This window comes from Dromaius novaehollandiae, chromosome 13 (assembly GCF_036370855.1).
Source record: "Dromaius novaehollandiae isolate bDroNov1 chromosome 13, bDroNov1.hap1, whole genome shotgun sequence".
In the NCBI taxonomy this organism is placed as follows: Eukaryota; Metazoa; Chordata; class Aves; order Casuariiformes; family Dromaiidae; genus Dromaius; species Dromaius novaehollandiae.
Genome location: NC_088110.1, coordinates 2,485,797 through 2,511,038, shown reverse-complemented (window position 1 = coordinate 2,511,038; position 25,242 = coordinate 2,485,797). Strand labels below are relative to the sequence as shown.

At 48.5% G+C, this 25,242-nt stretch overlaps 2 protein-coding genes across 2 annotated transcripts in view; one reads left to right on the top strand and one right to left on the bottom strand.

Moving 5' to 3' along the window:
• Positions 1-14,199: 14,199 nt before the first annotated feature.
• On the bottom strand, positions 14,200-20,526 carry GINS3 (GINS complex subunit 3). The gene is made up of 3 exons (XM_026104035.2): positions 20,202-20,526; positions 18,857-19,090; positions 14,200-16,185 (listed from the first exon to the last, which is right to left on the bottom strand). The coding sequence occupies exons 1-3, from the start codon at positions 20,379-20,381 to the stop codon at positions 15,955-15,957; spliced, it is 645 nt and encodes a 214-aa protein (XP_025959820.1). The 5' UTR covers positions 20,382-20,526; the 3' UTR covers positions 14,200-15,954.
• Positions 20,527-20,532: 6 nt separating this feature from the next.
• LOC112985425 (diacylglycerol O-acyltransferase 1-like) overlaps positions 20,533-25,242 on the top strand; it is a 29,761-nt gene continuing 25,051 nt past the window's right edge. Inside the window, exons 1-3 of the mRNA XM_026104033.2 lie at positions 20,533-20,841; positions 22,931-23,051; positions 25,140-25,227. Of these exons, the coding sequence (XP_025959818.2) occupies positions 20,721-20,841; positions 22,931-23,051; positions 25,140-25,227 (330 nt within the window). The 5' untranslated portion in view covers positions 20,533-20,720. The remainder of the gene's footprint in view (positions 20,842-22,930; positions 23,052-25,139; positions 25,228-25,242) is intronic.

Below are 25,242 nucleotides of genomic sequence, written 5' to 3'. Positions count from 1 at the left end.
CTAATTAGGTTTGATTTCTGTTTGTCGATCCAGCCTCCCCCAATCTTTGCCTGAGCGGCACGCAGCTGCCTTGAACCTCCTTCTCTTTGGGATGAAGCTTTTCAAATCCGATCGCAACTTAGGCATCGCATTTCGTGTGTTTGAAAAGCCGCAGTAGCGGGGCTGGGTGAGCAAAGCACGCACCAAAGTCGGCAAAAGCTGGAGAGAGAGTCCGTCCTCCTCATCCTCCCAGCCTCTAACCCAGGGAGGCCAATGGGATCGGATATCCCCCCAGTGCCTGCGGTTGCTGCTGGGCAGGAGATGCAGGGGTCCCTCAGGAGGCTGTGCCTGCTGGAGCTGAGATGTTCCCTTGCTCTCTTAACCCCGTATAGATGGTGCGCATGGCTTTTCCAGAGCAGGGGCGATCACCGCCTCCCCCGCCCCAGGCCTCTAAGGTGAAGATGAAGATGATGCTGGCACTGAGTGTGAATACAAATATCCCCTGGACTACCCAGGGACCGGCATGTCTTCAGGAGCAGCAGAGAGGAGGTGAAAAGCATGCGTGCAGGCAGGTGTCAGGGAGGACTGGAGGGCAGGCTGTGCCGCTCATGCCATGGCCGGCCGTGGGCCATCCACCCTGCCGAGGGGACCCCTCCGCTGCTTTGCACCCCCGTGAGCCAGCTGCAGCCAGGGAGGAGCTCAACATCCAACAGGCTCCATCTCAAGACCTCGAAACATCAGGAATATCAGAGCCTTGTCCAAAACACATGGAAACCAGAGTTCACCCATCTTCCATGGGTTTTGCATGTACCAAAGTGGCCGTAACCCTTGTCCTTGCTGCAGGCTGCACCTGTCTGTTTGGAGCTGTGCCGGGGACAAATGGGGAAAGGCTCTCGAAGTAAAGATGGAAAATGAAAGTTGCTTAATGTGGCATCAAGGTGTTCTAGCCCCAGGAACCACGTTGCTTTGGACTAGTTTCTTCAAGACATGCAGAGAGGCATTGGGAGAGACAGGCTGGAGGAATGGGCCTGGCACATGAAGAGCTCTCCCAGGGCCGGGGACCACCACAATATACCTCTTCTGGAGCAGCTATTTTCCAGGCCCTGGCCTGGAGAGAGCCCCTGTGGGACTTGCAGTGCCACCAAGGCCTTTGAACCCAAATACCAGTGCTGTGGGCAAACGCACGCTCCTCCTGGCCATCTCTCTTCCCAAGCAGCCCCCTCTGTCCCTCCCTGCCTCCTCCCAGCCGCGTGAGTGAGCAGCACCAACGCAGGGCCCCGCGGTGACGTTTTTGTGACAGTCCCTTTTCAGAGCCAAGCCAGGCTTTAAATAAATACCTGTCAGCAGAGCAGAGCAGAGCTGTTCAGAGAGTGATTGCGTGTGTGCAGATGTGTTTAACAAGTTGATAGGAGTGAGGCAGAGCACAGACGGCAGGGTCTCTCTCCTAGGAGCCCAGAGACTGGCACATTCTCAAAGGCAGCATTTAATAAGCATTTTCAATTACACAGCGTTCATCATGACGGAATAACGATGCCCACTCTTACCTTCCCATGGTGAGCAGGATAATGCTGTTTCCCAGGCACGGCTCCTCTGGCTCTGAGCTGCCGTTCTCATTTAAGGGGAGGGTGACAGAGTGGGAAGATTTGATTGTTCTCAAAGTTTCCACAGCTCCCCAAATCCTGCTGGCCGCATCCGGGGGTTCACAGGCCAGGCACGGGCAGGCAGAACCTCTTGTCCTGCTGGCTGGTTCTGGGCAGCTTGGGTCCAGCCTGGAGCTCAGCCAGGAGAAGGGAGAGGGTCCTGTTCTGCAGAAGGATGCTTTGCTCTCCCAGGGACCAGGGAACATTGCTGGTGTGTATCACAATTGGCTCATGGCGAGAACGGGATATGCCGAAGTGATGTGCCGGCAGCTGAGGGGGACCAAGTCCTCCAGGCTGCCCTGAAACACACACCGGTTTCCCAGGCACATAGAGGCCCTGGGGCTAGCAGTGCTTGTGTTTCTGAAGATCCCAGGACCTCTCCTGTGGATGGGCTGGTTGGAAGCAAGGAGGGAGCTGATCTTCTTTCCCATCTGGTTTGGATCCATTCCGTGAGCAGAACTCAGAGCTCTCTCATCCAGACGGCAGCAAGCTTCATAAAACACAGATCCTAAGTGGGCAGGAGGAAGACCCTTTCCTGAGCAGCCAAGTTACATGTCTGCTCCATCCTAGCGAGCCCTGGCTCTCAGGCAGTGAGATTAGTCCTCCCCTTCCTACCTCCTGACTGCATGGGAACGCTGCCCCAACGCTACGCGGCTGCTGCATCCATAAAGTCTACAGGGGAGTTTGGCAACCTTTTAAGCAGATTGTATTTAGCTTCTAACATGGGAAAGACAAGAAGCAAATGCAGGTGAGCTTGGCAGTCCTCCCTCACTGATGGCAAGATGGTGCTGATCACTTCAGCAGGGTTGGCTCTCATTTCCCTGTTCTGTGTCCAAACTGCAGGGGAGCCCCTGTGACACCCAGCAGCTTTCCCAGGAAGGTGGCAGATGCCCATCACCAGCAGCAGACAAGTCAACAGGCTGGCCATGAAAATGAGCTGCTCTAGCCCAAACCTAAGCCTGGTCTGATACAGATTTCCCTGAGGAAGGCTCTCCGGGAGTCACACTGGGCGGCCACAGCAGTCCTGCATGGCTTTGAAGCTCCTTATATTTATGCATCCAAAGACTGATCCAGCCAAACCTGCTCCATTTCTGCTGCCCAAACTCCTGGGACCTTGTCAGCATTTCTGAGGCAAAGCCAGGCTGGGCCTTTGGCTCATGCTCTGGGGCGGACGGCAGAGCCAAGGAGGGGCTGTGCCTCACCATTGCTAGCAGGAAGGACAGCAAGGCCCTGGGAGAAATCACCCGTGAATTCCCCGTGCTTGGAGGGGAAGCTGGCAGGAGCGGAGGCAGCTCTGCTTTGAGGTGAGGGGGCTCTGTAGGGTCACAATCATGAAACGAAAGCAGCTTGGAACAGAGTGGACAAGTTGGAGGTTTCACAGGCATCAGCTTCCCTGCCTGGGGCTCTGGGCAAGGAGGAGGATGCAGTGGGGCAGAGAAGCACAAGCAGGAGCAGCCACCAACCCAGCCAGTCCTTGCCTGGGCAGGAGCAGGCATCCCCGAGGCTCTGCCCCTGACCTTCTCCTTGACCGGCGGCTGATCAATCCCTCTAGCTCTGGGGGGATCCATCATTCATAATGATTTCATCCTGCTCCTCACTAATGCACTCTCTTGTCGCTCTGCATTTAGGCTGTGGAGCTGGCAGGTCCCAGGAGGGAAGCAGAAGGCCGGCCAAAGGCACCATCACACAGCTGTCCCAGGACAGGGGCTCAACCCTTAGCTCCATCAGTTCTCAACACAGCCCTGAGCAAGCCCTCCCTACTGCAGAGGCAGGCCTCCAGCCATTCATTTCTGTGGACCTCAGCAGTCCTTGGGGGGCTTCCGGAGCCTTAAATCCACAGGAATGTGCTGAAAAGCTCTGGAAAGATTTGGTTTCACCCATGGGTCCCAAATGCTTAAAACTGCTTTTCCTCTGATTTCCACATCTTCCTGCAGCGGGGTGTTGCACAGTGTGAATAAACCCATCCTTGACATTGTTGCTCCGCAGCCGCATGACTGCAGAGCCTCTTCTTCTGCCAGACACCCTGAGGGAGGCCCAGGGAGCAGGCCAGCGCTGGCCTGGGCTCAGCAGATGCTCATCCTCCTTAAGCAGAGGGCTAGCACGTCCCTAGCCCTGAGGGCTGTGCATGGGGTGGAGGGGGGATTTGAGAGCAAAGCCATCCCTGAACAGCAAAAAAACCCAAACCTGTTCATCCTACCTCCCCGCATAGCCTGCTTACAGCTCATCGGTGTCAAGCTAGCAGCTGCCGGAGATCAGTCCCATGTCCTGGGACAGACGGAAAGGGAGGCTCTGGCCCAGCCCGGCACTGACCTTCGCTGTGAATCCAGTCACACGCACCCCATCAATAGCTACATGCAAGATAACAAAATGAGCTGTCGCAGCCAATTAACACACTAGGCTTAATCAGCTTGTGGGCTTTCAGGGTGGAGGTGAGGGGCCAGCTCCAAGCCAGAGGGACTGGGGAGAGGCAGGGCGAGGCATCTGGTGCATCACAGTCATCCCCGTCTGCTGGGCTCCCAGGGCCAAAGTCAAACCCAGCTGGGAGCCAAGGGCTGTGGGAGGGCAAGGCTGAATGTGGCACGCGAGCAGGAGGCCAATGCTGATCCTTCAGCATCTCTCATGCTCTGTCACAGAGGGCAGGCTGCTCTTGGAGGTTGCCACTCCCAGCTGTCCTACTTAGGACCAGCTCTGGTTTTGCATTTACATGCTGGAGAACCCCCTAAGTGCTCCCTAGTGTCCATACAGCAGTGGATGCCAGTGCAGATCCACATGTCATCCCCATCTCCATCACGCTGCTTCCCCATACACATCAAAGTGTGTGTAGATTGATGCCACTTCTGGCTGCGGACTGGCATCCATAGGGCCCGGCAGGCACCAGAGCACAGTGAGACACCAGGATCGCCTTTCTCCTCCACTGCGCTCCTTGCTGGGCAGGCAGGAAACACTGGGAGGCTGCCCAGTGTGCTGGGGTCAGCGGTGTTATCACACTATCGGCAAGAACTGGTTGTGGTGTGAGCCATACCCTGGTCCCGCTACCTCCCTGCAGAGACAGCTGCTGTCCTCCGAGTGCAAAGGATCAAACTGGCCTGTCCCCACGGCTCCCCTCTCCCCAGCCCTCTCCCAAAACCATGGGGCCCCAAGCAATCAGCTAGCCAGCTTGTTCCTCAGGCCAGTATTACCAGCACGTAGACGGAGTGTGGGACCATCTCACTTGTGTCAAGAGCCAAAGTCCAGCCAGAGTCAGCCGAGAGGGATCAGCAACTCTGGCCCAAGTTGAGACACCTCGTGCCGGGCTCCGACGTGAGGCAGACCCATTCATTAGGAGTGTGGCCAGCTACTACAGTCAAACCTGAAAGGGCTCCACTCAAAGCCAGGAGGGATCTAAGCGTCCGTAGTTGAGTGCCTCTCAATTAATTAGCATCCTGCTGATTCTATGATTGAGGCGATTGCTAAGGAGATTAAATCGGTCTCTGCCACGAAGCGGATGCCGTTCCCAAGGACTGACTTAAAGTGATTTCTTTTTCCCTGTATCATCCTGTGTCTTGCTGACTTAGGCAAAGCCCTTGGTCGCTGGCAACAGCCTTGCCAAGTGGGATTTATGGAAAGCTCGGGAGGTGAGGATGGGATCGCTTCACAGAGATACTCAGGAGTTAAATGTCACTGTGTGCTCAGGGCTGCACAGGCACGGCCACAGCCCACATCGGGAGGACATTGGTGTAAATTGGGAGCAGTGCCAGTCACTGGAGCAGCATAGCTGAGACCCGGGCCTGGCTGGCCCCCAGTGCAGGGAGGTGATAATCTGTTAGCCCCGTTCTGCCTGTGTCAGCAGGGGACAGATGCACACCCAGGCAGCTAGGGCAGCATTTTTGCACATGAAAGCCCAATTTGGAAAGGCGAAATCACAGCTCAGACTCCAGGCAGTGCTTGGTAAATCCACAGCAACTGCAATAAACCCAGCTGGTTTGGTGCAAAGCTGGAACAACTCCATTGGTTTCACTGGGGTAAATCCAGATGAGTGACTACAGTCTTGCTTAGAAAAACATGAGTTGGGTTTGACTCTGCCTCTGCTCCACCAGTGCTCCTCAGATCTCTACAAGCAAAAAAGAGCTTTGCCCGCATCCGGCAGCGACTTTTCTTTGAAAGCCTTTGCAAAGGACGTGATACGGATGCAGGAATGGCTACAGTTCCTCCTCTGATTTGTAGCTTGGCCTGGTTTCAAAGCTGAATCAGTCACTAAAAACTGCATTTTGCAGCCCTGGGAGGGAAGGCTTTGGACAGGCACTCCGTTAATGATGACCAGGGCCTGGACACAGCTCCCCCGCCACAAGCGAGTCTCTGTTTCCTGATCCTAGCTGTGAAGCTGCCTCCCCCCTGCGAAAGGGGCCATTGAGCACCTGACAGGCAAGGAAAACACCAGGGAAAAGAAATGAAGCCTGCGTCCTGGCAGCAAGACACATGTGCCATCACAAGGGCACCTATGGACTCCAGTGGGGATCAGGACCATGTGGCAGTGCTCAGGCGGGGCCCTGCTCTCTGCTTTGGGCCAGTCACACCATCTCCCAGCTCTCTGCTTCCTCCTCTACCTGAACAGCCTGTTCAACCAACAGCTTCTTGGAGGCACGGGCTGTCTCGTGGCACACATCAAGGCAGCTCTAATCTCAGGGGAAGACTGAAGACCGTTTGGCTAGGGGGATGCTCACGGTGACCCTTTCATTTGAACTAACATTAACATCTCACCGAAAGAGCAGAGGCACAGAGGGAATCTGCAGTCTTTTTGTGGACTTGAAAACAACCATTTGGGGATTGTTTTGATGATGGGTTTACTTCTGCCTTACTGTTTCTTCCAGCATGCATTGCTGCCAAGTTCAAGTGCTATGGGCCTAATTTGAAGCCCTTGGTAAGCCCCAGGGGAGCCTTTCAGCTGACACCAGTAGATTTTGGCTTAGGCCCTACAACACATATGCCGAAGTGCAGGCAGCTGGGTGATACGTCATGCACAGTCTGCATCCAGCTGTGGGTTTGGTCACCTGCATGCTGAAAAGGGCACAGCTCAGATTTCTCTTGCCCATCTGGAAGCTCACCCCAGACCTGTGAAGAGCTGAGGTGAAGTCACTGGGAAAGGGAGGGCAAGCGGGATGTGGAACCAGCCACGTCATGGGCAGCGGGAGGGAGAGCAGTAATACTTGAAGCAGTCTTTAAGGTGTCAGGAGCAAGACTCTGCGCTGCAGTGGGCCCCACACCACTCTGTGAGCACTTCGAATCAAACACTGCCCAGGTCTGACTGCCAGTCTTACCTTCCTGCTGAATCGATACTTGTGACTATCATAATACATGAAATGGCTATCACACAAAGACACAGGTCTTGTTTTTCACAGTCCCTCTAGAGCTCCAGCTATGCCAGAAGAGCTCCAGGTGCTCACCTCCACTGCTGGAGGTTAAGGACCCTACAGTCAGCACAATGTCATTGATGCAAGAAAGCTATACTGATTTCTGTCATCCCAGGACTATGTTGTGTGCTCATCTCCTTGCTCCCCTCCTGCTCTAACCCCTGAGAAAAGAAGCCACACTGCAGTCTTAAGCATTTGGCAATTTCTTGGTCTGAAGTCAGGGAAAAGTCTTATTTGTCCAGCTGAGACCTCCTGTTTGTGAGAGTTATTTGGTAAGCCACTTTTTGTCATACTTTTCCATGTGCTTCTACTTTACCAGGGGAACATCCCAGAGCCCTTTGGGGACCAGCAGACCAGCTGGGGACAGGCCTTGCCTTATAAGCCACGCAGGCTGGGAGCGCAAGTTGGACTTTTACAACTTCCATTTGCTTTTTGCCACTGTTTTTTGTAATCACAGCATCAGGAGAGAGGTAGAACAGCACCATCCCAACTCTCAGGAGGCATTTCCTTACCACTGCAATTTCTAGGCACAGAGAAGTCTGGAGGAGGTAAGAGGGGCATTACCTTTAGGGCTGCAGTTTCTCAAGCTCATCTTCAGGCAAATTGGGATTTCTTCTATCTTCCTCTGATCTTACAGGATCCCAGTGTGAACAGCAGACGCTTTCCAAGATTTAAAGCAATCTTTATCCTTGGGGATTCCTCCCTCCCCTCCTTGTTTGGGTAGGATAATTCAAAGTGAAGTGCTTTTAATGCATTGCTGTCAGTGAGAACCTGAGCCTGAAATGGGAGCAAGGACAGTTTGTGGTGCACTAGAGCCCCATGACTCAAACATAGCTCAGATATTGCAACATCAGAAAGACCAAAGATGATGCTAAAGGAACACCTGGGAGAGAACACCAGTATTAGATGGGTTTGGCCCTGGGGTGCTGCTGTGCTCCTTCATCTTCCAGCTGGCACTGGGGAGGATCAGGCCCAAGGGCTTGCATTTTGAAGGGGGCCGAGCCGATGCCGCGAGCAGAGGAAGCTCACCTTCCCCCAGGGAATGCCAGCTGCTGCTTGGCCCTCTGTTTTCTCTGTGGCTCCAGCTCTACCTTTTCCTGACCCAGCAGAATGCAGTGCTGCAGCCGTGGCCCTGCCCAGGAACATGCACCAAGGCAGCCATGTTCCTTGTCTCCTCCATCAACACAATGTGCTGCTTCCCCTGAGAAGCTGAACCTGAAATTGGGCATCCAGATGTATGCACAACCAGAGAGCAGACTGAGGTGCCAAAGTGCACTGTATTCTGCAAACTGCACCTACGTAAGGGACGTGCTTCTCCCACCCCAAATCCTGCTCAGTCTGGGTGAAGTCCAGGCCTTGCCTGAGGCCCAGCATCTAGAAGAAAGGCAATTTCTGTCCTAGAACCCATGAGATTTCTGCCTTGTCACCGGGCAGCTGGAAAACCTGATGAAAATATGTTTCCCCCAAGGTGTGGGGGAGCATCTGGGAAGAGCTGGAACTATATGGTTTCACGGAGGCTAACGAAAGGCGAAAGACCACAGTGTGTCCTGCCAATCCAGATAGAAAGATTACTAAGGCCGCTGGCACTGCCTGGAAAGCTGCCATTAGAAATAACTCTTCAAAAATAGAAGCGTGCTAATCTCAGGAACCTGCTGGTATTGTCAATGACATTAATGAAGTGTTTCAAAAACCAGAACAAATGCCTTGGCTTTCGGGGGTTGTGCCGCCCCTTGTAATTTTCCACAACAACTGAAGAGGGGTCCAGCGGCTGCAGCACTTGCTGCTCTTTGTGCCACTCTTCTTGCAAGGAGCCCACTCAAAAACAGCAACGCGGGATTGCCTTGGCTGGACTCCAGGCGAGCTCAGCACCTGTGTAGAAAGTGGGCATGGAGTCTGGCAAGCCCTCAGCACCCAGGGAAGAATCAGGCTCCCAGGAGCAATTTCCTCTATGAAGCAAAACTAGATAACTAATGAAAATGGCACCTGGGGAAGGTGGAAGTTCACTGTCTTCAGGCCTTCTTGTCTCAAGCTCTGTGCTCTTTTCTACTCCCTGAGATGCCTCTCCAGTTTCTGCCTCCTTATCCTCTGCTTTACCTTCCGACACTTCTCCAGGTCTCTTCACATCAGTCTTTGTTTCAGACAAACCATGCAATGATGCAAAGGCCAGAAACAGCTTTGCACTTTGGTTATGCAGATGTTACAGTCCGATGCGATGGTAAAGGGAGGACACTTCAAGACTCCTTCAAATGAGGGAGTACCACAGTGAGTGCTGGCCTACCCCTCTTGAGGGCCTCTAGATATACTCTCTGTCCTTGCCTGCTGGGCTTCCCATCATGTCCTCCCTACTCATCCCCTTCACTGAGCAAACCCAAAGAGACTGCTGTGGCTACCACCATCTGCCTTACTCCTGTGTGGCCAGCTGCCTTCCTATGCATGCTGATCCCATGGCCAGGTGCTTTCCAGCACTGCTGTGGGTAGCAGCTTCTTTAAAGCTGCTTTTCTTGCTCCTCAGCAGCTAGGAGAGCTCCCTGCAGCAATGGGTGCAGAGAAGAGCGCAGATGCAACTTTAGTTGTTTTCCCTGTCTCTCGTTGTTCCTACAAATCCCTGAGGATAGCCATGAGGATAAATTACAGAAAGGGGAAGAGCCACACACAGAACCCAGCTCCTTCCACCAGGGCCAGGGATGAGAGGACAGCAGAACTTACACCCACTGGTGGACGATGTTTCCAGTTTCTGGATGGCAAGTGTTGGGGCTGGTGGGGAAGACGGGACAGACAGAAAATAGATGTGCCACCAGCCTGCTGGTCTTTGCCCTTGCTGATCTCTGGGATTCACAGCCTTTAAACACACACACTCATCCCAACTCCATTGCTCAGGCTTTGAAACTGGGGGCTAAGCAAATAGCACTTTGTGAAGGAGAAGGCAATAGAAGTCAGGGCTCCTGCGTTCTGCATCCCACCCCTCCCTGACCCGCCGCAGGACCCCTGAGGACACAGACTCACTTCAGCAACGATGAGACGAGTCTCACACTCACTCAGGTAGTACTCGGCATACTGTGTCCTGAGCAGACTCACATCTACTCAAGCGGCACAGCACAGTGTCTGTCCATCTTCTCCTTTGCCTATAACTCTTTCTTGGCAGCGCCACTTCCCTCCGTTCGTGGCAAACAATACTTCTTTTTCAGTGCCTATGCCAAGCATGACACCCACGCTTGTTTACTCATGACTCAAATCTAGGACAACGTAGCACAACCTAAACTCTGTTTTGGGTCTCCCTTGACTTGCGTTTCCCCCTTTCATATGCAATCGCAAGTCACTTTGACACCAATTTTGATCTCAAAGGCAGAAAAACATCACCAGGGATCTCTCTATGTACAGCTTAAGCAGTTATGGTAGGACTCGCACAAAAACAATGTCTTAAGCTCAGTGCCCCCTCTCCTGGCTGTTAACATGAAGTGCAGGCATGGACCCTCCCAGGCCATGGCCTTCTTGGGGTCATCGTTTCAAAATCCCCCAGAAACTACTGAGGAAACCCAGCATGTGCATTTTAACCAGCAACAAAGAGGCTACTGCAGACTGGCACAGAAAGAGCAACTCGGTGTCTCTGAAACTGGAGAACACCAGCAGTGTATAAATTTCCAACCTGACTGGCCCGTCCAACTCGGGCTGAGATGACGATAGTTTGGGCAGAGAACACAAACAATGTGAAGCTTTCTGCTTTCAATTTCGTTGACGCTGATTCATTGCAGATTTATCCTAGCACTGAAGGGATTGGATATATTTGGGCACGTAGAGCCAGAGAGCAGAGCAAACTAGATAAAAACTCAATACGGTAGTTAATATACATGTTTAACTCCAACACAACCTTAGTAGGTTGGCTTTCTCTCCACAGCAGTGTGCACATGATGTTAATCGGTTTACACAGTCTTCAAGGTCCTCCTGACACTATAAGATTAGGTTTAGTTTCAGAACAAAGAATTGTTTCTCATTCTGCAACAACCTACACCACTGAGGCAGAAGACACATCCTAAGGCAAGTCCTCAGGAGGTCTTCAGCCAGGAGGCACTTTCAAGGGAAGCCCAAACCGGCATAGCTTCTTTCAAAAGCAGAATCTGCTTGCCACAGACCTAAATCAAATTGCCTGGTCAACGTAAAAACCAGAAAAGCACTCCCACTAGAGATCAGTTTCCAAAGCCAGTCTGGCAAAACAGAAACATCAGACACAAGCTGTGAGTGCAGGTGAGCCTCCCCCATTACTCACTTATCTGACATGATGAAACCACTGCAATCCGTTATCCTTCCATCAATTTTGTGCAAAATCCCATTGAAGATGCTGCTCAGCATTTAGTGCTCAGGCTGCTATCAACTCCAGTGAAAGCACTTCTGATCAGGTAACATCAGGGAAAGACAGCAGAAATGCAGGCTCAGTTCTGCCTGCCTGGCCACTCTCCTGCAGGGCCAACAGGCTATTCAGGTAGGATAGACAGGGAAAAGTGCTTATACTTAAAGTTATCAGATATGGGGCAGCTCTGAAGAAGCTTGGCAGTAAGGCTTTACGAGGAATGATCAAGGAAACTGGAGTGATTTCTGAAAAGGAGAATCTTTTAGATGCTCGGTCGAGTACTTATCAAATAAGTATCTGAGCCTCAGCAGATGTAGCAGAGCTGTGAAAATCTGGCTAGCAGATTTGCTGTAACAAAATCAGACACTGCCTATCATCCAGAGGACAAAATACACTCTAAGAAGAAGCTGTTATCTTCATTTGTCTGAAAAGGAAACTGAGGCAAGGAACAGCTGTGTGACTTGCCTTTCGCCAAGCAGAGACAGTGCTAGAAACAAAATGAAGCCACAATCTCCTGAGCCATGTACTATGCTACTTACAATGTGTTTTATAAAGCACATGTCTGGGGACAGAAGAAGCTCTATGTAAAGAAAGCATTCGCCACTGTCTCTCTTCTGGATTATGTCAGCTCTCTCTGAGCAACTGGCTCAATTAAAATTTTGAAGGTAGGTCTTGTAATAGCTGGTCACCAAAAAATGGCTAGAAAAATCACTGATCAAGATCAGAGAGGCTTGTGCTCCTAACTCAGGTGCCATTGTTTCCCTGATAAAAATAGCATGTGCTGTTAAAGTATGTCAGTTCTCAAAACATTTCTTGCTGCTGCTGCTTCTCCTGGTTGCTGTTTCTTCATCTAATTTGATACTTATACATCTCTGATACAAAAATTCGAACAACACCTATTGCTTTCAGTCTGGCAGAAGCAATCAATAGCTTCTTTCTGCCAACCAAAAATCAATCAAGGCCAGAGGACAAACTGAGACATTGTTTAGGGCAAAGGAAGAAACACAAATGTTTTATAAAAGGATAACTTAGAGAGGTGAGAAAGTTTGTGCGTGCTCCTTGCAAAGCTACTGGTATTTAACTGGGAATCATACCTGCATGACCACCTCATTTGCATGACAAAAAAACAGAGAAGGGATAAATAAGAATGCTAAGAGTTTTAAGGGAAGCTAATCTGAAACACAGGCGAGGAAGGAGTTTTCCAGTTGCGCTAATCATTCTGATAGGGATTCACTGCCAGAAAGAGCCACCCTCCTGCTGCGTCAGTAAATACACACAAACATTACGATCAGGCATGGGAACCGATCATCTAGGGAGGCTGGGGGTTCTCCAACGAAGGAGGTTTTTAAAGGCCTGGTTAGACACACATCATTCTGAGATGAGTTAGGCAGAGCTAATCCTTGCTTTAGAGAAAGGACTGGGCTATAGGTCAGCCCATAGCTCTTTTGGGAAACAGGCCATTCAAAGCCAAACATTCTCATGTAAACACATAACTCATCAGCATTGCAAATGTTGCCAAATTTTTGATTGTAATGAAAACCATTGTGGCAATACTGTAAAAAAAGAAAAAGAAAGGAAAAAAAAGAAAGGTCTGTAGAATGTTTTTTTCATAAACATCAATAGTCCTTCAGTTTGAAAGCTGAAGGTCACTGAGAGCAATGACTTTTAAAAGTCCCTTTCAGACCTCTTTGCACAGTTCTGTAATGAGGATTTATTGTGCCATTTTGAAAATATGCAAGTCCAAACTCCTCTAACTTATAGCTTGCTGCTGTGCAACCATAAAGGACAGTTTGTGTTCATAAAAATTACAGAGCAGGCTTTTGTTAGTTATCTTAAAAGACTTCTCAGCAGCAGTGGGTGTCTGGAGCAACAATGAAGTATTTCTGGATAGAGTAAAGCATTTCAGCCAGCTAGGAAAAAAAATTACAAAATATCAAATCTTCTAACCATATACTGTAATTTAAAATCACAGGATCGAATTTTTAAGAGTCCTACTGGTGTTTATTATTAAACACTCAGGTTTACTGAAAGTGATAGTGACGACTTACAAAAAGCCAGTCCTGCAGTGACACTGAGGACTGCTAACACAGAAAAAGGATTATTTCTCCTCACTCCGAACCTGGCTGTACAAAATGCTAGCAAATGTGCATTGTCTGCTTGGATTTTGCTCCCAACAACAGAGAAGAAAAATATTCTTATAAATGTAGGAAAATGAGCTTGGATCCAAAAATCAGTCAGGAAATTGAGGAACTAATGATTTTAGTTTTTAATCAACCAACTAGATTTCAAAGCCACTTTCTCATCAAAATAATCCTTCCAAATCTAAAATGCTTTTCATTGAAGATGGACTTAAACTCACTTTCCTTGCAGCTCGAGCACTGCGGACAGATTTGATGTGTGACTTAAGAGACTACGCTGCAGCACTCGAAGCAGCGAAGTACAAACACAGGGACAGTCAATTTCTGTTCGCTACCTGTTGCTCTGCCATAAACTAGGCTAAAATTCTAAAGTCAGGGTAACATGGAATCATCTCCATCCATCTCCTGTTTCATAAAGATGCGTATTTATAAAAGCAATAGCTTATGTCAGGTTGGCACATTGGATGTTTTCTCCCACGACTTGAGCACACTGCTATTACCCACATGGGATAAGTCAGACAGGAACTACTTCTCTGCTCACATGACCGCATGCATTTAGCTCCCAAATGTGTTACCCAAAAGAGAAGAGGAATTATATAAACAAGACCGCATTATCCTTCATGGCCACAGTTCAGCAAAGGCCTGCACTTTCCTATCCATGACAATTTTTCTGCTGCAGGGGAATTATCCACAGACAATTTACATGAAGAACCTCCCCTTACAAAATATTTATTCACATACAAATCCAGAAATGGAAAAATACACAGACATTTCATGAAAATGCATAGGCTATTATGTGCCATTAAGTCATTAAGTGCAGCAGCACTTGATTCTGCACATATCGGAAAGCCTTTGTCAGGCACACCTTCCGGGCAGTCTCCTGTGGCAGGACAGCTGGCCCTGCACTTCTCAGGCAGAGATGCCAAGGTGCTTTTGGATCCAGCACCCAGGTCTCTCTCTCAGCCTCCAGAGGCAGAGCTTTCACTCGTCTTGTCCAAGGAATGGCCATGAGCCCTTTGTACTTTACCCAGTTCAACATATCTGATATCCAACTGCATTTGCAATTACAATAACAGCTCCTACAAGATTTGGATCTTGATGTACAAGATCTTGAGAGTTTTATTTCATGTCTGCTCCTACCAAAGAGGAGGGAGTGCTCAGTACCACTATGATCCAGCCCCTCCTCTTAAGTTACTCCCCAAGGGCCACCTTCTACAGATGTTTAGAAACACCCTTAAAACGCCTAATATTTACTTCCAAAGGATGACCATTCTGTTGACCTCAGAAAATGCTTCCTACAGAGGGAACCATGTGTTTTCCGTCTCCCATTTATCCAATGGGATTTACACAAAATCTAGATTTAAGGACCGCTACATCTATATAGGATAATAACTATTGTGCTGTTTAGCAAGTTCCAATTCTAATTGCTCCCATTGGCAAAAATGACATTTACTAGAATGTTTTACTGATGGATCAGAAAGAAGGAGACTCAATTCATTTGCTCTGTCTCTTCATTACTAGCCAAATTTAGCAATCAGAATTTCTCAAGGGAAAACAGATGGCTCAGGCTAATAATGGGGGACAGTTTCCACTAAAGTTGTTGCTTTTGATCCAGCGCAGACTGACACATTGAAGCTTCCTGATAGCTCCTCTGTAAAATGAGCTGAGGAATTCAACACAGGCCCCATTGTAGAGTTGTCTCCATCACAAAAGCTGCCCACATCAAATGAGAACACCCTCCCCGCTACACAGAATCAAGGCTCCCTGATGAGGCAGGCAAAAGGGAGGGAGAGAACAAGGCAGCATTTGAGACCTGCAAGGCAGCTTCAATTGTTGCATGGATAAACAGAGGGTATTCTTCTCTGCACTAATACCACATACAAAAGCTACCAAAAAACAAACAAAACCTTCATGCGGAATGAAGAGTAGCTGCTACACCTCTATGTATCACAATATGAGAAAAAAAATCAGGGCAGTTTGTACCACACTTTTTTCACATCACTGGGGTTCCCCAAAGAATGGGGAAGATGGAAACAGCAGTTCCCAGGAGGTTGGAAGGCAAATGACAAGAAGAAATATAAGGAATTACACTCCCCCCCCCCCATACAGATCTGGTACTGTAAGTATCAATTCGGAAGATAAAGAATAATAAATATTAATTAGCCTTTCAGAAAAGCCTCTCTTATCCTTTCAGCCATGGAGGAAACACTAGAACTGCAAATTCTCAGGAGTGGTATGAGTAAGCTGTAAAGCTATCCTGTGCTGCAATCTATTATTTTTTTTTTTATACATCTGCCATCTGCCTTTAAAGTCTGCACTTGTCTAATCCAAAGATGTTATGGAGAAAAATTCCCATTAATGGACAAGGAGTCTGGCCTTTCACAAAGCTGATTCATCTTTCTTTTCTGTGCCAGACAGACTGTAGATATTTCAGTGTCCTCCACTGCAGCTCCATGTTCCTCAGGCTTTCAACCATCCATATCCGTGAACTTTCTTTTCCCGTAATTCTGGACCAGACTGGAAGCTGTGATTTGAGAAGCCTGTCCCTTCTCCCAGCACTGAAAGTCATTCAGCCCTTTCTGACCAGCTCGAAATAAGGCTCGCTCCAATTCATCCAGTCGAGCCACCAGCGCCGATGTGTCTTCGTTGTAGGCATTCTGAGAGGAGTCCATAATACGACGAAAGCGGCTAATAAATGTCTAAAGAAGATAAACAGAATTACTGACAGATAATGCAAGGACTTCTCCAGCTCATGTGCTAGAGGCCTGAGCTTTTGAGACTGAAAAACCAAGGATGTAGGCGTTGCCCCATGTGTTCCCAACTAGTTGAAGACCTGTCAATGGCTAGCAAGGCTGTTTTGTACGTAGCATCCATAAACCCTGGACGCAAAAGGCGAACCCTTTCCTGCTTGAGTTACAATCTATTCCATCTCACTTCACAAGCAGTCATTGGCTTTAGAACAAGTTGCAAGGATCTCAGGCCACAGTGGTTGCTATATGAACACGTGAGCTGCAATGTATGAACTGCCTGGAAGTTAAGCCAAAATGGTCACTGTAAAGAATTCAGTATGCTGATAAAACCTTAACCAGGAATCAAATTAAAAAAAAAAATCTACAACTACTTAATAAGCAATAAGGCTCATATTTAAAGATTTTATTCCCAAAAGCAAAGACAAGGAGGAAGAGAAAAAAGAGTTAATGCTCCCTGAAGAATTCTGCTTCATTATTTCACAAAAAGCTTAGAAACACCAGAATTGCAGTATTCTAGAGCTTTAGTTACTAGTTATAGTATATGTATTCTACAACTCTCCTTTGGCTTTTTGAGTAGTTCATAAACACTAAATAGTTATGCTTCATTCATGTGTTTTAATTCCAGTTCCTAAATAGTTGGGGGGCGGGGGGAAGGTTCCTTTTTTGGTCTTGGTAAAGCAAAAGCACATCTTCACATGTTTTGTTTTTTTCTGTCAACAAGTGACCTTTGCTAAAGTGGCTCTTTTCGCAAGATGTACATTAGCAGAAAGCCAAAAGCTAAGGAAGGGTGTGGTCATCTTCTCAATGCAGAAAGCAAGCTTTCAGTGGATGGCTCCAAGAAAGCAGCAGTGCTTTAAAGCCTCTCTGCATCAGCCTTCATTTAAAATAAATAAATAAATAATAAAAAGCCAATAGCAATCATCCCAGACTACTTAGAAAGCTGGATGAAGAAATCTCAGAGCTGTTAGTGGTTACCTGTCTTTAAAAGCTCAAGAAGGACAGAAGAGGTCATAGAAGTCCGGAAAAAGGCAAAGATGGTATCTCTTTTAAAAGAGAAAGGGGAGATGGGGAGGGAAAAAGGAAGAGCCAGGGAATTATACATCCATCAGCTTAATATCAATTCCTAGAAACATACTGGAACAATTAAACTTTACATAAAATTCTGGAAGAAAATAAAGAGAAGAATGACAGCCAACATGAATTTGTCAAGAACAAACTTCTACAGACCAACCTAATTTCCCATTATGGCAGGATATCAAGCCTTACAAAGAGAGGAAAAGCAGCAGAAAGATGTCTGTCATGAAGCATTTTCATAAGATGTAGATAAACCACTCTTTAGCTGAAAATATAGGGTGGGTAAAGACATTTATGAGTAACTCTTATCAGGAAGGGAAAATATATTGAGTGCGGGTCTATAGGATTCTAACTGAAACCCAGTACCATTTGATATTTTCATTAATGAGCTTAACAACGGGACAGAAATTATGCTTATTAAGTTTGCAAACAACATGAGGGAGGGGGAGGAGGAGGAATGACTGCAAGCACGCTGGGGGGTAGGACTATAATTCACAATTATCCTGACAAATTAGAGATACGGTCTGAAAACAACAGGATGCAATTCGTCTGGGACTAGTGCAAGGTTTTACATTAAGGCAGAAATAACAAACTGTGCAAATACAGGATGAAGAATGATCGTGTGGGTATGCAATCTGTACTGCTTTACCGCAGACCGCAAACTGAATGTGCATCAATGTCATGCTATTATGAAAAACAAGAATGCTACACCAGGATGAATAAACTGCAGCATGGCCTAGCAAATTCACAAAGTAATCTTTTTTGTTTTCGTCAGCACAAGGCAAGATCGAAGCAGGAGAATATATGCTGTTCAGGGCACTGCACTTCAAAGCTTCCAGATCAACTGGAAAGGCTCCAGGAGCGCACAATAAGGACAAGCAGAGGCTAGAAAGCATGACCCACAATGAGATCCTGAATGAACTGGGACCATTTATTCCAGCATGGAGAAAACCAGGATTGGGAACACACTCAACAGTGTTCAAATACATAAAAGCCTACCACAGGAAGGAAGAGAATAATCTGTTCACTGTGTTTACTTTGGATGGAACAAATAGAACAGAGCTTACATTGGGCCAAAGGAGATTTAGTTTAGACAACAGAGGAAACCTTCTAAGATCAGGATAGTGAAGCACTGAAATGAGATTGCCCAGGCAGGCTGTGAAGTCTCCCATCATTAGACAGCTTTAAAAACAGATTAGATAAATAGAAGTAATACAGGGTGAATTCATTCTATCTTAGCACAGACTAAATAATCTTACATCTCCTCTAGACCTGTTTTATTGTACTTGTACGAAATACCCTATTTACAATAGAAAATTTCAAGCTAAAACTCCACCCCTGGATGCAAGTTTGGGGCTTCCACTGACTGCACCAGGCTCTGTAGCTGACAAAAAGGATCATACAGCTTGATCTAGAAATCCTCACTCAAGCCAAAAGTCACCTGCATAAAAACAGGATATTTTTCTTGGGTATTGCAAAGCAGCTGTGAACAAGAAAAAGGTGGCAAAACACCAAATGAAATGCCAAACTTGGTTCAATTACTTACCTGCAAGATAGTCTGAGCTATCTCAGGATTCTCTGGATTGTCAAAGTTCAGGAGCTGGGAGCCAAATCCATAGTAGTATGGCCCCATTTTATGCAGATCAACCACATTGGCATCAGCACTGAACACTGTCCTCCAGGCTTCCTTGTAAATCTTTGGCAGTTCCATGGAAATTATTCTTCTCTTGCTGTCATGTAACCCTTTAGCAAGCCACAGAGGTATTTCCAGCTTTGATCCCTGCATGAATGTGACAGAAACAAAAATTGCCCTCCCCAGGAAAACACGTATAAACCAACCCCAAAGACAGTGAGCTTTACTTTAATAACACAGAATCCAGTACTACAAAAAGTCTGTTCTGTTTACAGAAGTCTATTGTGGTCGAAATATAAAAGATACACTTTGGAGACATTAATTATTACTGCCAAACTCTGAAAGCAATCATTTGTTAATCGAAGAGAACAGCAGATTATGAAACACAGGAAAAAAAGAGTGCAAAATAGGTAAAATAAAGATAAAAAAAATTCAAGTGTAGCTAAAACTCTAAGTTTCTTTGCAGTACCCCCAAAAACAATAGCAAAAAAATTCACTCATGCATAAACCTCCCAGCAAGACTACTCAAGAAAATAACTTGAAACTCAAGTCTTTTCAGCACTAGGGCCCTAAATCAGTCCAGGGCCCTCACCTGCAGCCTACCACACACGAAAAGATGTACGCTGTGTTGTGGTGAACCCATGAGCTCTCTGAGCCTGCATGGGAACAGCAGTCATGCCCTACAGCTTGCAACCTGGGTATACGAGCCAGGCAATGATTCCACTATAGCTCAAAGCAAGAACTCTGGGAGGGAATCGATATTTTCTAGGGTTCTCACTTCTTTGTAACATTTAGGCAAAATAAGACCTCAAAATGCTTGAAAAGTGAAGGAAAACTCTAGCCACGTGAATCGGCCCAGCAGCACGCTTTGCACAGACACGGGACGTGCCACACGGATGCTTTTTTCCTTTACAGCTTGTCCTCTGGTTTCACCAAGCACCCCAAGGGTCCCATGCTGCAACCAGAGCTGGGCACAGGCTTCTGTACCAAAACCACACGCAGCCCGGGGCACCAGACTGCAAAGCCACCAGGGCCGACTCCTGGTGTAACGAGGGGCAGAGAGATGCGGGGGGAACCTGGGCGGGGGGGGAGAGCTCCCGTCAGCAGCTCCACGCTGCGCTCTCCCCTGACACAGCCCGGTGGGGCGGCGCCTACAGCTCCCAGCGTGCCCCGCGCCGCCGCACAGGCGCCCGCCCCGCCCGCGCCCCGCGGCGGCTGCTGGGAGCTGTAGTTCCGACTGCCCTCGCCCGGCGGTTACCTCAGGGATGGAGTCACCCGAGCCGGCGCCGGCCCCTTGGCCCAGCGCGAAGGCCAGGCGGGGCAGGGTGCTCTCGGCGCGGCCTGGCAGCTTCTCCTGTGACATGAGGATGTCGTCCAGCGACAAGAAGTTCTCCTCGAGGCCCAGCCCAGGGCCCACGGGGAAATACGCCTCGGACATGGCGAGGCGAGCGGGCGCCGAAGCAGCCGCGGCGGCCCAGGCCGCGGCGCGCGGACTCCCCACACAGCTCCCGCTCGCCCAGGCAGGCCCTATCAGCTGCGGCCAGACAGCGCGCCTCGGCGCATGCGTCCTGCGGACTCCCGCCCGCGGGCCTCAGGAGGCGGGAGCAATCGATTGACGAGCGCAGGATGGGCAGCGGTAGTCGCCGCCGCGCCGGCTCCAGGGGAGGGGTAGCGGCGGTGCCGGTGGTGCCGCAGTCCCCGTCCCCCCGCACCGGAAGAGCTCAAAGCACGGTGTTCCCCGCCCCGCCCGGCGCTGTCGCGCGCCCCTCGCGCCGGGATGCCCGCGGGGGCCGGGGGAGGGGCGGGCTCGGAACGCGGGCGGCGGGGCCGGGCGGCCGTTAACTGCCGGCGGGACAATGAGCAACGGGAGGCGGAGCATGTGAAGGCGGGGGCTCCCGGTGAGTAACGGGGACAGAGCCGGGCCCTGCGGGGCTCCGCCCTACCCCCGCGGGCACGGGCCCGCCCCCAGCCCCTCTCACGGGCACAGCCCGGCGCACGGAGGCCTAGCCCCGCCCCAGGCCCCCCCTCGGCTGTAGCTGCGCCCCTCACAGGCACAGCCCCGCCCCTAGGCCTCGCCCTCGGAGACGTGGTCCCGCCCCCAGTGCCTAATAGCCCCGCCCCCTCCGCCGTCCCAGCAGCACAGACCCCGCCCCAATGGGCCTGGCCCCGCCCAGACACAGTCAACGGCGCAGCCCCGCTGCCAGGTCTGGCCCCGCCCCCCGGCGTAGCCTCGCCCCCGGCGGGCTGTGGGACCGTTGGGGCCCGGTCCCGCCGGCGGACTGCGGCTGCTCGGCTGCGTCACAGGGACCTGCCTACCCGCAGAGCAGGGCGGGGGGCGGGTTGGTGGCGGAGGCAGCCCCGTCGTCCTCCGTGACGCCGAAGGACGCGGGTCGTGGCGCAGGGGGCACGGCGCCAGGCCAGGCTGGTGGATGGGCCTTGCTAATTGGGCAGAAGCAGGCATTAACGAGCCATGTATAGCACGGATTTTGCTGTTCAGATGTTTTCAGAGAGCGGCTGAACGTTAGGCCTGCGTCCCAAAGTGATTTACTGGAATGATGTAAAAGAAGTAACAAAGTCGTATTGCGATGGTGGAGTCAAATGCTCTGGGCTAAACTCTGATCTTGCCTGTGTAAGTGCAAAGCCAGCGCTGCGCACTGGTTCCAGCCGAATTTTAATTCACATATACACTGAAGCAGCATCTGACCTTGTGCTTTTATTTTTTTGGCTTGTTTTTTAAACTATTTCAAATGAGTTCATTCTTCATCGCATTCAAGCCGTCTTGCTATACCCCAAGTTGTGAATGCTGAAAACGCTGTATTCTTTATACGCACAATGAGCTATAAAGTCACGGTGTTTAAATCACCTGGTAAATATTCCCATCGTCGCCTCAGATTGCGTTCAGCATGCTCTGCTCGGGGGAGAAAGCAAACAACTGAGCAGGACTGAGACGCCGAGACCTGACAATGTCCCCGAAAGATAACGACGGAGTTATTTATAGAGGTTTTGATGGTTTGTTTAAAGACATTTTCAGTACATGACTAAGGCATAAGACGATGTCTCTTCAATTATCTTTTAATTCTCGTGACCTCAGCATTCTCCACGCTGCTGTTTGCTCAAGCGGGATCCGTTGCGATTCGATATTTTTTCTGTCTTCATTAATTAGCACGCTGGTGCTTTAATATCTCGATCAAAGTCAAACCCATGCAAAAACAATCAAATTTGCACCAGTTTATTAAATCTTGTACTATTTTATTTTGTACTGAGAAAATAACATTGAAGGACAAACAAAGCACAAGCTGGGGCAGCTGAGACTTTAGGATGATGTGCTTCCGTCCTTTACGCATCCCTTAGGTACCATGGCAATATATGCTATAAAAATACAGCCAGCTAACAATGAAACAGCAGGTTTTGGTGAACCGTGGCATGCTGGATTTGCAAAAATCTATATGCTGCCAATTTGTTAGCAAGGGTAGGGACCAAGGAGCAGAAGAAATACATGCACATGTGTACTGTATGTAAATGTGACACCCACACACTGCCGATTTTGGAATGTCCCCTTTTCCGGTGAATAACGTACCTTAAATCTTGACAACAGCTGTAAGGCAACTGCGTGCTCCCAAAAAGAGAGTCTGTATAAAAGGTCATTTGTAGTAAGACACTGAATTTTCATCCATGGTAGAGAAAATAGACGTTATATTACAGGTAGCAGTCTTAACTATTGTCCTGTTTTTTCCAATGAGAGAGGAAATCCTTCTTTTCAGAAAATAAATATTTCTGCCCTTGCTTATTTTCCAAATGAGTTACAGAGCAGTTTACAAAAGATATTTTCTAAGGAACAGTTCTGATAAAATTATAATTTGTTGATTTGAATTAATAACTATCTCCTGATTAACTGGGTTTAAGGAACAAAACTCTATGCTAAATATGGAAGCTTGCACTGTGAGTGAGATGAAAGAACTATACAACTGGAATAAGCTCTTTTTCTAGACCACAGCAATAAGATGTCTACAAGAAGAAGAAAGAAAGCTGCTCTTTGCCTATGTCCTGAGATGCCTCAGCCTGTAGCGTGTGATACTGAAGTAAGGCATGAAGACCCAGAGAGACTAAGGTACTGGGCAAACTTGAAGGAAGATCTCAAAGGGGAAGATCTTTGCACTCATTGTAAAATCAGTCGACGAGTTGTCCTGCGTGAATTTTAAAGAACAATGAGTTGGGCAGGCAAATGTCTCCCCTTTTTGTACCGTAAGTTTGCCTTCCCATCCTGAGAAAGGTATAGGCAGGTTCTTACCCTTGAACACTTGTGAGTGAATCTTAATTTTAAAATAGGCATAATCAATCCGACAACTCAAACCATTTTATGTTTTAATAAATATGATTTCAAGACCTCCTTGAAAGAAAGGGAATGGCCCATGTTATAACTGACCCTGCTTGTACTTTGCGGATTTGTAAGCTGGAGGCCTCATTCTCCTCCTGCATTTGTAGCTTTGAAGAGACCAGAATCGTTCAATAAGCAGACTAGAGAAAGGAGCAGAAGTGTGCTAAGAAGAAGAAAGAGATGTCGAGAGAAGATGGTGGAGGAGGGAGGGAGGTGGTGAGGGAAGGTAGATGCCAAAAACTGAGGATAACAGAACAAAATACTGCTGAAGTGTTGGCTGGGATGGGTAGAACCCAAATCACTTCCAGGTATGGCAGATAAATTGAGGGGAGGGAAAAGTGCAGGAAATACTAAAAACTTAGAAAGCAAAGGACTACAGCTGTATCCCAGCTATGGACTTCTTAAATCTTGAATATCAGGAAATTCAGTCTGTTTAGTATCTCAAATAAGCTCTGGGAGGCAAAACTATACTACCTGCTGCTCCTAGAGACTTGTGTTTGATCAGAGCAGGCTGATGTGTATGGTACGGATGTCGCAGTTGCTGCGATGTGATGTGACAGCATGTGTATGTGGTGTTAAGACAGTGCCAGCTGGTGCTGCTGTCCTGGGTAATTTAAGTGACGTTAAGTACACGAAGTGAGACAAGTGGAGAAGCCGCAGATGTTGATGGGCATGCTGGGGCAGGCATTACAGCAGAAGGTACCACCCCCTGCCACCTCTCCTCGCCTTACCTTTTAAAATCAAAGAGAGGAAACATCAATCTCAACAGCACAGACAAAGTTGGAAACTGAGCCTGCTTTTCTTCTCATTTAGAGTCTCAAGTGCCATATAGGATTATAGCGCGACTTGCTTTTATTATTTGTGTTTGTTATCAAGCCGTTAGAAACAATGGCAGGGATCCTGGCTGTCTTCATGTCCCTAAATGAGACTTCAGTGGAGCCAGGATCCTGGCCGAAAGCTTCCTGAGCGCACGAGGATCACTCAGACGTGTTTTGTGGTGTGGGGCTAAGGGAAGGCAGCATGTTGCACCTCGTATCCTTTGCCCTGGCCTCTCTGAGATGGCTCGGACCCTTCCTTTTCCTCCTGGGCCTTCATCTCATAGGCACAAATTTGCATTTCCTAATCAGTTAACTTGCCTGGCAGTGGGAGTTCTTCTTTGTAAGTAATGCCATATTGTGTTTTTGATACAAGCTTTTGCAACCCCTTTGTTGTGCAAATATGGGCCTATAACTCAAATAAACCTATTGGCTCCAGTAGGATTACCTCTAAGAGCGTTAAGTGCTACATCATATGAATAAATACTGCTCTCTAACAGACAGATTCTGCAGTCGAGCAGCAATTTTATTTTTTGAAGGAAAAGGGGAAGCAGCACAACTCAAGCCGAGGAGATAATCACCTTCCTGTTCAGTTTATCTGCAAACGGAAGAGGTTTGGCACTGTTATTAATGATCTTCCATGGTCAAATGTACATCTCAAAGTATCACGTCCTTCCATGTGGAGGAAGGGAGGAGAATCACATCACATTTTGCAGACAGGAGAATGGCCACCGAAAAAAGGAAGGGATTTAGGGTTACCAGGCATCCTGTGGGAAGGCAAAAGTAGAACTTGGTTTCCCAGCATGTCTCAGACAGAAGGTAGCAACATCAGCGGGGTCTCTGGCCACCCTGTAAAATTAATTTCAAACTCCTTTAAGTACCTACTGAAAAGGAACATTAAAGTGATAAGGTAAAACAGATGTTATAGTTAGTGTTGCAAACAGTATTTTTAATAACCAAAGTGAAAACAAAATCATTTCTAGAACTCTTCAATATTTTTTCCCAGCTGTCATTCGCTGTGTGAATCTCTGTTATCATATGGGAGTGGATTCAACAATTTCCAAGGCATTTTTAACTGGTCTGTAGTTCTGCTGGTAAGTGGAAAGTCA

Excerpts from the sequence above, each read along its gene's own strand:
- GINS3 (XM_026104035.2), bottom strand. The coding sequence starts at position 20,381 with ATGTCCGAGGCGTATTTCCCCGTGGGCCCTGGGCTGGGCCTCGAGGAG. Across the intron at positions 19,091-20,201 it reads CGGGTGACTCCATCCCTGAG|GGATCAAAGCTGGAAATACC; the intron begins GTAACCGCCGGG and ends ACATTCATGCAG. Across the intron at positions 16,186-18,856 it reads TAGCTCAGACTATCTTGCAG|ACATTTATTAGCCGCTTTCG; the intron begins GTAAGTAATTGA and ends TATCTTCTTTAG.